The 12,083-nt window shown below is 43.3% G+C and overlaps 1 protein-coding gene across 1 annotated transcript; it reads left to right on the plus strand.

The window, feature by feature from the left end:
• Positions 1 to 579: 579 nt before the first annotated feature.
• On the plus strand, positions 580 to 2,514 carry Cct8l2 (chaperonin containing TCP1 subunit 8 like 2). Its single transcript, XM_046429839.2, has one exon. It carries the CDS (start codon positions 844 to 846, stop codon positions 2,512 to 2,514), a length of 1,671 nt encoding a protein of 556 aa, XP_046285795.1. The 5' UTR covers positions 580 to 843.
• The last annotated feature ends 9,569 nt before the right edge of the window (positions 2,515 to 12,083 follow it).

A 12,083-nucleotide genomic window follows, 5' to 3' on the forward strand; every position in this document is an offset into this window, starting at 1 on the left:
TGGAGCCATTTCTATTTTTATGACTTGTAGGCTGTCAGCATCTTCCCCTCCTTTGTGAGCTGCCTGTTGCCAGCTCAGAGACATCACTGGCACTGGGAGTTGCTGCACAGGTACATACACTGTTGCTGCCTCCCACAGGCAACCTTAAAGGCCAGCAGACCCACAGACACCTGAAGGAACCTGATAAACAGGCACATGCTGATAAGATAGCCAAAAAGGCAAAGCAGGCAGACAGCAAAACACGACTAGAGTTACACAGCTCTCCAAAAGAAAGTAAAACAACAAAACACAGACATCATCTCTCTGTTATCCTTCAAAAACAAATAAAAGAGCCCCCAGAGCTGCTGGGAATCTGAAATAGGTAGGTATTTTTGTCTCATTTCCTCTCTTCATTGTTGCCCCAGCTTATAAGAAACTCTGGGGTCTGGAGCAAGGCTGGACACTGGCCTTGTATGTGGATCCCACAGCTGGACAATAAGATCTGGCTGTTGCCTGCCAGTAGGGCCTCCCAATTCTAACCGTCCTTCTGTGACCTCATTCCCTACCACTAGTTCCATTTGCCACTTTGTGATTTCATCAATTAAAGATCCCATTTCAGCTACTGAGCGTCAGAAGCCCCAAGAGCCCAGCTCCCTTACAGAATCAGTTTTGGGGGTGGTTTTAGGACTGAGCTTCCTGCAGATCATGCTTGGACTTGAGCCAGAGTGCCTCTCCAGGTTGACTTCTTCACATATCAGGTAATGGGCATTTGATTCCTGCTTCCACCGAGCCCTAGAGTAGCTTCAAAGACCACTGCTGTCTCTAGAGCATCTCTACAGACCACGGGGTCCCCTCTTCCAGGCCATGGGCAGCAGAGTCCTTCCAGCCCGGGAACTACCTCAGAGGCTGGGGCCCAGCCTGGAGGACAACCAAAGAACTCCAGGAGGGGTACGAGAGAACCTGCTGAGCAGCACAGCTGCAATCCAGACCCTGGCCAGCGTCATCCGGCCTTGCTATGGCCCCCAAGGCCGGCAGAAGTTCCTAGTAACAGATAATGGGGAAACTGTGTGCACGGGCTACACTGCTGCCATCCTCAGGGCCCTGCAGCTGGAGCACCCAGCAGCCAGGTTTGTCCGAGAAGCAGCCCAAACACAGGCAGAAAACAGTGGGGATGGCACCGCATTCGTGGTTCTCCTGATAGAAGCCCTGCTGGAGCAAGCTGAGCACCTCCTGAGGGCGGGGCTTCCTCGCACCCAGCTCAGGGAGGCCTATGCCACTGCCAATAAAGAAGTCCTGGCTGCACTGCCTTCCCTGGCCATCAGGTCTCTGGGGCCTTTGGAAGATCCGTCCTGGGCCCTCTACTCTGTGATGAATACTCACTCCCTGTCCCACACAAACTACTTGACCAAACTGGTGGCCCAAGCTTGCTGGGCTAGTAGGGAGCCAGATGGTAGCTTCAAGCCTGAGCGCGTTGGAGTGTGCACACTGCGTGGAGGGACCCTGAAGGATTCGCACCTCCTCCCAGGGTTAGCAATATCCGGAGAACCCTGTGGTCAAATGACCGCAGTGTTGACTGGTGCCAGAGTGGCTCTGTTTGTTTGTCCCTTTGGGCCTGCCAACCCAAATGCACCAGCAACTGCCCATCTCTCTAACCCCAATGACCTAACTAAATTTATGACAGAAAGCGATCAATTACTAGAAAAGCAAGTAGCCCAGCTGGCAGCTGGGGGTATTAATGTAGCAGTGGTATGGGGGGACATTGATAAGAAAGCCCTCATCCTGGCCGACAATTATGGCATCATGGTGATTCAAGCCAAGTCCAGGAAGGAGGTGGCTTATCTGAGTGAGGTGCTGGGCACCCCCCTGCTAACTTATCTGCTTTCTCCCCTGGAGCCAGGAAGATGCCATCGGATTTACAGACAGGAGCTGGTAAACGGTGTGGCTGTGCTATTTGAGTGCGAATCTGTGGGCACCCCCGCCCTCACGTTGGTCCTCAGGGGTGCCACAGCTGAGGGGCTGCGGGGTGCAGAACAGGCTGTCTACCATGGCATTGATGCCTATTTCCAGCTGTGTCAAGATCCCAGACTGCTTCCAGGAGCTGGCGCTGTGGAGATGGCCCTGGCCAGAACGCTCTCAGATAAAGGAAGCAAATTGGAAGGGCCAAACGGTCCAGCATTCCTAGCATTTGCCCAAGCCCTGAGGTCTCTTCCTAAAACCTTGGCAGAGAATGCAGGCTTAGGTGTTTCACAGGTGATGGCAGAAATGAGTGGAATTCACCAGGCTGGGAACTTTTTAATTGGAGTGGGAACTGAAGGGATAATAAATGTGGCCCAGGAGGGGGTGTGGGACACCCTAATGGCCAAAGCCCAAGGACTTCAAGCAGTGGCTGAAGCAGTGCTGCAGCTTGTGACTGTAGATGAGATTGTGGTGGCCAAGAGCAGCTCCTTGAATCAGCAGATCTTGAATCCTGACTCCAAGAAGGCCAAGGAATGCCTGTCTCACCCAAGGAAAAAAATCCTTCAAATGTACAAGTAGCAACATCTTCAATAAAGTGGGGGATTGCCAAGGAAGGCCTAATCACCCCCCAAAATCGATACTTGCCTTATTTATTTCCTCCGGGTTTCGTACTTTGGGAGTCAGTTTCTTTAGATAAAAACATGAAGGAACATAAAAAGTTTTTTTCCACTGATTTCCTTTTCAAGTCTTGACTTTTTCATTTCCTGTTTCTCTCCGTCAGGTTCTGTTTCTTTCTATAATAAGAGCAGGATTCAATTCTAATAAGATCTTTAAATTGAGTACCTGAGTTTGGGGATGTGGAAAAAAAAAAAAGAGGCAGTAATCCCTTCTCAACCATGATGTGAGTATTCTCTGAATAATATTCTAATATATGTAAATTTGTCCAGATGCCACTTTGGTACTCTGCAAATATCCAGCTTATAGGAGTGGCCAGTCATTCCTGTTGTGGTTATTGGAAAAAAGAGGAAATACCATTTTTAGACTATACATATATTTAATACATAATATTTTTAAATTTTTTTAGTTGTAGATGGACACACAATACCTTTATTTTTATTTATTTATTTTTATGTGGTGCTGAGGATTGAACCTGTGCCTCATGCTTTTGAGGCAAGTGCTCTGCCACTGAGCCACAATCCCAGCCCCTAATACATAATATTCAAAGTATATATTTATATGTTTGTATATAATATGTGTTTGTATATTATATGTATAACATGTGTTTAAGCTCAGGCTTGAAGCTACCATCTGGCTCCTTACTAGCCCAGCAAGCTTGGGCCACCAGTTTGGTCAAGTAGTTTGTGTGGGACAGGGAGTGAGTATTCATCACAGAGTAGAGGGCCCAGGACGGATCTTCCAAAGGCCCCAGAGACCTGATGGCCAGGGAAGGCAGTGCAGCCAGGACTTTTTTATTGACAGTGGCATATGCAAGGCAGAAAATTGATGGGCAGGTGGAAAGCTAAGTTGTTTCTAAAAAGAATGGAGGCTGATGTATATATAGCTCAGTGGTAGAGCATTTGTCTAGCATGTGCAAGGCCCTGGGTTCAATGAGCAACACTATAAAGGTAAATAACAACAACAAAAAAAATCACTCTGGCATAGATAATAGAATATATTAAAAACAATACAGCACACACATGCCCAGTAGTTCTGTGCTCATGGTGTATAAGCAGGACAGCAACAGCCAGGGCTAGGGTTGGATGCTCCTGGGCAGTAAAGGGGTCCAGTGGAGCCCTGTGGGGTCAATACTGTTACCCAAAGCCTTTTCTACTCTAACCCTCCAAGTCATCTCCCTCTCTGTGAAAGAAATAGAACCCAAGGGCAGTGTCTAGGAGAAGAAAAGCTTCAGTCTCTTAAAATCAAACAACAAAGCTTTGGACACTTGGAGAGAGTCAGACTCAGGAATCAAACATCTTATAGCATGCAGATTAGCTGGCACAAAGCCAAACAAAATTTAAAACATTCTGTTGAAACTCTGAAGAAGTAAAAATCCTGAAGGCGTACAAAATATGTGTACAAAAAAAATGATAAATGGAGGTGTTAGAACTGTACTCATTATTACTAATTTAAGAAATATAAGACATTGTTGATATATTTTTATTGGTTTTGTCTTTATCATTATATTTTAGTGAATTTAAGTGCTTTCATATTTATTTCTTGCCTTCAAACTCCCCACTATTGTTCTCAGGAAGTCTCAAGTTCCATAAGAATAATTATAACACAAACAGTTAACTTTTCAAAGCGGTTCAAAAGCATTTTATGTGAATTTTATTTAACCATCAAAACAAATTTATAAGAAACTTGACACTTGCTCTGATGCCAAAGACATGATTGAGCTTTAGAAAAATTAATTGACTAACATTTAGTAAGTAAAAGAAAGAAACCCAGATTCTTACTCATCATTTTATTGCCCCAATCCTGAATTCTTCTATTGAGGATATTTCCAGACACATATCCCTATGATTAGGGAGAAACTCTGTCTAAAAACAGCCCTTTGAAATACAGCAATTAGTATTTTTTTTTAAATCAAATAAAAGCCAAGCTTATTTTGTGAAGATATAAAGATCACTCCTGCTCACAGAGAACATTTTAGTTATAAATCCCAAACACATGTTGGCCAACACATATAATGTAGAGTATTTTAAATGTCCTAAGAGTGATATACCAGGGACATTTTAATAATCTATTTTGGGGAAGTCACATTACGTCATTTCACTTCCATCTTCTTTTCCCCTAGGTGTGCGCATACATACACACATGCACACATACACACACACACACACACATACACACACTTATACATATATAAAAGCAAGTTAAAATTAATATTAAGAGCTGAACACACTGGTGCACACCTGTAATTCCAGAGACTTGCGAGGCTAAAGCAAGAGGATTGCAAGTTGGAGGCCAGCCTGGGCAATTTAGGGAGACCCTGTCTCAAAAAATAAAAATGGGTGAGGATATAGCTAAGTGGTAAAGTGCACCTGGTTCAATCCCCAGTCCCCCACCCTCAAAAAAAAATTAACATCAAGGAATGCCATACAAGGGGTAAAAAAGGTATGACAGACACAAATTTAATTGATTTATGTTAGAGCTTGAAGATAAAACACCTGACCAAAACTTGAAACTTGTAGAGACACAGAGAATTCTGGTGTGTTGTGGTACATCCTGAGGAGGTCCCAAAGCTTGTGCTACTGAAATCTCCTGATTTGTCCTGCCTCCCATCCATCCCTGGCAGGTCAGATCTTAAATTTCATGAACTGCCAAAGGTTGGTGTACCCTTCTTATATTCTAAGAAGATGAATTATTCCAGAAGGGAAGGAAATGATACATGACAACAAAGGTGATTCCTTGGGCAGCTAGCAGAAAGGGCTTTAGGGAAGGAGCCCAAGTGTAGCGTTATAAGTTGAACATGTTCACATTTTTGGATGGGTCCTTTCCTTCTCTTCTTTTCCTTCCGTCTGTGCTGGGTCTCAAACCCAGGGCCTTGTGCCTGCTAGGCAAGTGTTCTGCAACTGAGCCCCAATTTATTTCAGATTTCTTTTAGCATCAGTTGAGGGTCATCTGCATCCTATCTTCTAAGGTCTTGCTACTTAACATATGACCTGTGAACCATAGACATCAGCATGGAGCAAGTTAGAAACACAGACACCTGCTGGGCATGGTGATAAAGGCATGTAATCCCAGCTACTTGGGAGGCTGAGGCAGTAGAGTTGCAAGTTTGAGACTGGCCTCAGCAATTTAGTGAGGCCCTAAGCAATTTAGCAAGACCCTGTCTCAGAATAAAAACTAAAAAGGGCTGGGGATATTGCTCAGTGGTTAAGCACTCCTGGGTTCAAATCCTAGTACCAAAAAAATGCAGACACTCAGATGTCCCCATCTTCACCCCCTGGGGTTGGTGTGCATCTAAAAGCTTGAGAAGCACTGACTTAAGCAACAACCCCTATCTACTATATATTTCCTATGCCTAGAATGTAAGTATCCCCTTGAATGTCATCTTTAGTGTCCAAACATATGACTCAGACACCAAGTTGCTTTTTTCTTCTACTGACTCTGGAGAAGTTGATCAGAATTTGACCTCAATTTGACTGGATCCAGAGCTGCTTCTGAGGTTATAGGATCAAGGTCTCCTGGCATGCAAGGTTTCAATTCTCCAAATACCTTTGCTTTGAGCTTGGCTACATATTCCTCTTCCAAGATGTGCAGCAGCAGCCGAGTTTCAGAAATGGTGATTTCTAGAGCATATTCCCTACAAAGCTTGCTGCTTCTGGGGGACCTGGCTGTTGTCCCAGATCCCTCTCAGCTTCACAACACTGCTTTACCAGGGTGCTATGAACTCATCTGCCCAGCAGAGAGCAAAGGATGAGACTTGGAAAAAACAGGGAGCAAAAATGAACACTTCTAAGTTTGGGGAAAAGAAGGAGCTGGGAGCCCGTGTTGGTGGTGGAGGCTGGTGAGCGGCAAGAAGCTGGTCCACTGAGTTGGTAGAAAGCACCGATTGCAGACTTCAGCCATGAGCATACTGGAGTCTGGGAAAATGAGAAAAGGCATCCATCCCAACCATGGAAAGAAGTATGATTCAAAACAAAACAACACAACAGGGACGGGTTGCTACAGTGTGCTGTCCTGTCTGTATGTGGTCTGCACCCAGCTAAATGAGCCCCTTCATGAGAGCCCCTTATGAGGAGGCTGCACTTTCCAGGCTTGCCAGTCTAAGGACTCTCTGGTGCAGAGGTTACAGAATGGACAAAGCTGAGGTGCACAAGAGGAGCAAACCCAGAATGCTCCAAAGCCAAGGCATCTGAGTGGGAGGAAAGGCAAACACCAAAGCATAAGAACGCCTCCGTTTCATTCCTGCCTGTGTCCAGCATGGGCTGGACTGACACTATGGGCACGTTTGCATCCCCAGACCACTCCGTTTCTGCTTTAGCCTTTTTGGATAAATGTGAGGGAGGTAATGCTATTAAATATTAGTTGATAAGCTCTTTCCCACTGAGATTTATTGAAAATTTCCCCTTATTCTTGGTTACCTAGTTAAGAGCCTGCCGCTACCTAAGGGAAAGTGGTCCTTATTAAAATGCCAAAATCAGTAAGTGATAGGTTCAACACCGAGATTCCAAAAATAGCTGAGACTTCTCTTCCCCAAAACATCAAATGCTGCCCCCCCAACCCCATCACCACAAACATACAGGCTAAAGCTCCTCTTCCCTAACTGGGAAGGAGGAGGAAGGTCAGGCAGGGAATGAGAGCTGGTGGTAGGAGATCTGAGAAGGGACCCTGCTCAACTTCCAGTGGTTCTAAGGATGACATGGGGAACAGCCACAGAGTTTCCAGGAAAGGCTGGGGGTCTGAGAACAGAGGTGAGTCTCTGCTTCCAATTCTCAGCCATGGGGAGCTCCCTTGCCAACAGGGTGGCAGAGCAGTAGAGAAGATCTCTGGGATGGACAAGAAGGTAGCTGGCAGAATGTTCTGTGGCACCTTAGCCTCAGAGAATAGCAGGTTTCCCTGGCCCCAAGAAATATGTGCCAGGTACTTGAGGGTATAGCCCCCTGAAAATTAAGGGCATTTCAAGGTCATGGGAAGAGAAAGAATTATAAACTGAAGCAGAGGCAAAACAGGCTCTGACCATAGGACACCAAAATGCTGTGTCAGTCCATGGATAACAAGATGGGTAAACAAGAAGAGAAGGTGGAGATCAAGCACTGATGTAGTTTGAGGCTACAGTTATAGCTCAGTGGCAGAGCACATGTGTGAGGCACTGGGTTCGATCCTGCATATAAATAAAGGGATAAAAATGTTGTTTTAAAAAATAATTTATGTAGTTTGATCCCCAGCACCATAAAAATTAATTTGACTAAGGTTAGGATTTATCAAGAAAAACTATGAAACCAAGAAAGGATTACGTTTGCCTGGAATTTAGCAGACTAAGAATTCTGCCATTAGGCGAACAGGGACTATAAATACAAATATTGAGATTATTTAGTTACAGAAAAATAGCTGCACACATTTCTACACATTTGTAGTTTGAGCCTTGAAAAGTAATTAAACTGTATGAATGTGAATATTGAACAAAGAAGTCAGAAACTGCCTTCCCTAAAGTACCACCAGAGCTTGACATCAGCTACAACAGTGCTAAATAGACGAGATTCCAGGTGGCAAAACAGTGGTACTCTTTTTGTCATGCAGCACATATTTGAAATGCAATTTTAAACATTATACAGTGTCAAAAATGGCAGTTGGGCTAGAGATGTAGCTCAGTGGTAGAGTATTTGTCTAGCATGTGAGAAGCTCTGGATTCAATTTCTAACACTGAAATCAGTCAATCAATCAATCAAGGTCCCAGGGAAGTTTCTTCCAACTGACCAAATGCATCAGAAAGGAAAGTGCATCCCAGAGAGTTCAGGAAATATTTGCCTCTCTAGAATAAACAAAAACAACCAAAAATACAACCAAAAAACAAAAAACTTGCCAGATGTGGCAGGGCATGCCTACTGTCCCAGCAACTCGGGAGGCTGAGGCAGGAGAATCATGAGTTGAAAGCCAGTCTCAGCAGACTAGTGAGGCACTTAGCAATTTAGTTAGATCCTGCTCAAAATAAAATATAAAAAAGGGCTGGGGCTGTAGCTCAGTGGCAGAGCACTTGCCTACCATGTGTGATGTATTGGGTTTGTTTCTCAGCAGCATATAAAAAATAAATAAAGGCATGCTGCCTATCCACAACTATAAAAATTTTTTTTAAAAAAAGAGGGGTAGGGCTGGGGATGTGGCTCAGCTGTTAAGCGCCCTAGGTTCAATCCCTGGTACCAAAAAAAAAAAAAAAAAAAAAAAAAATTTTACACATCCAGATTAACATCAATTTTTAAAAACATCTTGGCACTTATGTATACTGTCTCCTGTGCTCACTGACTCCAGAAGCCTGCAGTGCAGAGATCCCTACTGTGACTGCTTTCCCCAAGTTTGTCCTCTCAGCAGGCACCCGAGTTCTGAAGACATTTCCTTTCCAGAAAAGAACAAGATCTATCAGCCAATCTTAGACTGCCTGTTGAAGACCCAAATATTACACAATTCATATTTCACCCCTACATGCATTTTAATTGAAAAACTTCTATTTTAATTTTATTAGTGTAATTGTTTTAATATTTATTTTTTAGTTTTAGGTGGACACAATATCTTTATTTTTTTATGTGGTGCTGAGGATCGAACCCAGCAGCCCGCGCGTGCCAGGAGAGCGCGCTACCATTGGGCCATATCCCCAGCCCAATATTAGTGAAATTTTTAAACAAAAGCTATAACAACCCATGAACCAAGCCTGCAATGCTGTTTCATGTGAAAGAAGTTTCCAAAACTACTTTGGATCCTTTTTACATTAGGTTTTCATGTCAGAAAAATCTATTCTTGCCTTAATTCCAAAATTTAGAACACATTTCTTTCTTTCCTTTTTTTTTTTTAAAGAGAGAGAGAATTTTTTTTTAAATATTTATTTTTTAGTTTTCGGCGGACACAACATCTTTGTTTGTATGTGGTACTGAGGATTGAACCCCGCGCCGCACGCAGACCAGGCGAGCGCGCTACCGCTTGAGCCACATCCCCAGCCCTAGAAGACATTTCAAAATATACCCAGATGTTACTTAAATTTAAAGTCTATTTTTTTTTGAGACAGGGTCTTGCTAGGTTGCTTACAGCTTTACCAAGTTACTGAGGCTAGCTTCTAACTTGTGATCTTCCTGCTTCAGCCTCCCATGCTGCTGGGATTACAGCCATGTGCCACCAGGCCTGGCTGAAATTTAAGTCTTATTCAGCTGTTCAACATTACACTATGAAGATACAATCCACAAGTCTGATGTGATAAAACCATAGTCAGAAGCTAAGCTTTTCTATTTTTGTGTGGATTTTTATTTTATACTTATGACATGATCAGCACTATGTAATAGACTGGGCATGTGATTAATGTTTTAAAATATAGACATATAAGTATTTTCCCAGAGGAACTATTCCTATTAATCTTTTTTTTTTTTTTTTTTGCATTTTCCTTCATTTTCTATTTCTCACACATTTATTTGTTACAATTGCTTTTTCTCCCTCCTCCCACATTCATTTTCTGTGTATTCTTTATCTTTACCCTGGTTTATTTCAAACCCTAATTGCACATTTCTCACCCTTTTCCTCATTTCTTTTCCTATAGTCTCTACCTTTCTATCAATTTCTATGGTACACATTAGCAGGAGTAATTAATTTGCTTATCTTTTGTTCCCTATCTGGCTTCTGAAATGATTGATCAGCCCTATTCTTCTTCATCTTGGAAAAATTCAATTTTCCTGGCAGTTTTGGGAAGAGGTTTCTGATTTTCTCCCCAAGATCTGAATTTCCTCTTCATAAATTAAATTAATTAAATTCCTCTTCTTTCTTTCTTTCTTTCTTTTTAATCTTTATTGAATACTTCAACTATTTCATTTCAAAAAGTTTTTCCTGATGTCAGTGGCGGACAGCTATAGTCCCAGCAGCTTGGGAGGCTGAGGCAGGAGGATCTCAAGTTCAAAGCCAGGTTCAGCAACTTAGCGAGGCACTAAGCAACACAGTGAGATCCTGTCTTTAAATAAAACACAAAATAGGGCTGGGGATGTAGCTCAGTGGTCAAGGGCCCTCGAGTTCAATCCCTGGTACCCTTCCCCTGAAAGTTTTTCCTCTTTTACTATCTACTGAATACTCAGAAACTTTCTTATTTGGGACTTTACCAATCTAATGGTGTGTAGGAGTGCTGACAGTTTAAAATCTCTTCTCATTCTGCAAAGAAACAATGGAAAGTTGGAAAGTAAATGTAGCTATTTATGTTTTGATCACAAAATAGGGTAAACCTGGGTTTATTATTGCAATTTTGGGGCTGGGGATGTGGCTCAAGCGGTAGCGTGCTCGCATGGCATGCGTGCAGTCCGGGTTCGATCCTCAGCACCACATACAAATAAAGATGTTGTGTCCGTCAAAAACTAAAAAAATATTAAAATTATAAAAAAAAATTCTTGCAATTTTAATATTTAACATTTAACAGTGTTAAGAAATACCCAGAAGCTGGGTGCAGAGGCACAGACATGTAATCCCAGTAGCTCAGGAGGCTGAGGAAGGAGAATCACAAGTTCAAAGCCAGCCTCAGCAACTTAACAAGCAAGCAACTTTGTGAGACCATGTCTCAAAATAAATAAATAAATGGCTAGGGATATGGGATAGTGGTTAAGCACCACTAGGTTCAATCATCACAGGAAGGAAAAAAAGAAGGAAGGACAGACGCACCCAGACACCAGAATTCAACTTGGTCAGCAGGCAAGGAAACTTGACATTTAGAAATACCTCACTTAAAAATGAGAAATTGGGCTGGGGCTGTGGCTCAGCGGTAGAGCACTTGCCTGGCATGTGTGAGGCACTGGATTCAATTCTCAGCACCACATATAAATAAATAAAATAAAGGTCTATCAACAACTAAAAAATAAAAAAAGAGAGAAATTAAGGGCTGGGTGTGTAGCTCAGTGGTAGAACACTTGCCTAGCATGCATGAGGCCCTGGGTTAGATCCCCAACACAGGAAACAAAAATTCACTAAAATAGAAATATGAAAAATTGGAAGATGGCTGGGAAAGACAGGGCCCTATGTGTGTTTGCCACAGCAACCAACAAATGGCAGACAGCCTGATGAATAAATGAGTGGAGCCATATTGAAACTCATGAGATGGTTTGGCAACACTGAAAACACCCCTCCTGGTTCTGCAGCAGGAAGTGTCATTGGCGAGAGTTTTGGCTTTTGTCCTCTGCATCCACCACCACCACATTCCTTCCACTGGACTGTTCTCAACTAGGGACTGAGCGGTAATAAAGAAGGTCAGTTCCTGCCAGATTCCTCTGATGGTGGCTTGGGCCCTGGTGGTCTGCCTGGCACAAGCCTTCTCAGAACTGCACTGCAGCTGAGGCCTTCTGCACTACTCTGTTCTTCCCAGGCTGCTGACCATCCCTGGCGTTGGGGCCAGTGTCAGCTTCTCCGCCTCTTCCAGCTGTCTTCAGGATTATGTTCCCCCCAATAAATCTCCCGCATGACCATCTTCTTGG

The sequence above is a fragment of the Marmota monax genome, unplaced genomic scaffold, assembly GCF_021218885.2.
Source record: "Marmota monax isolate L192 unplaced genomic scaffold, Marmota_monax_Labrador192_F-V1.1 WCK01_AAM20220418_F8-fsc00193, whole genome shotgun sequence".
NCBI classification, from domain to species: Eukaryota; Metazoa; Chordata; class Mammalia; order Rodentia; family Sciuridae; genus Marmota; species Marmota monax.

Coding starts and splice junctions, on each gene's coding strand:
- Cct8l2 (XM_046429839.2), top strand. CDS start 844: ATGGGCAGCAGAGTCCTTCCAGCCCGGGAACTACCTCAGAGGCTGGGG.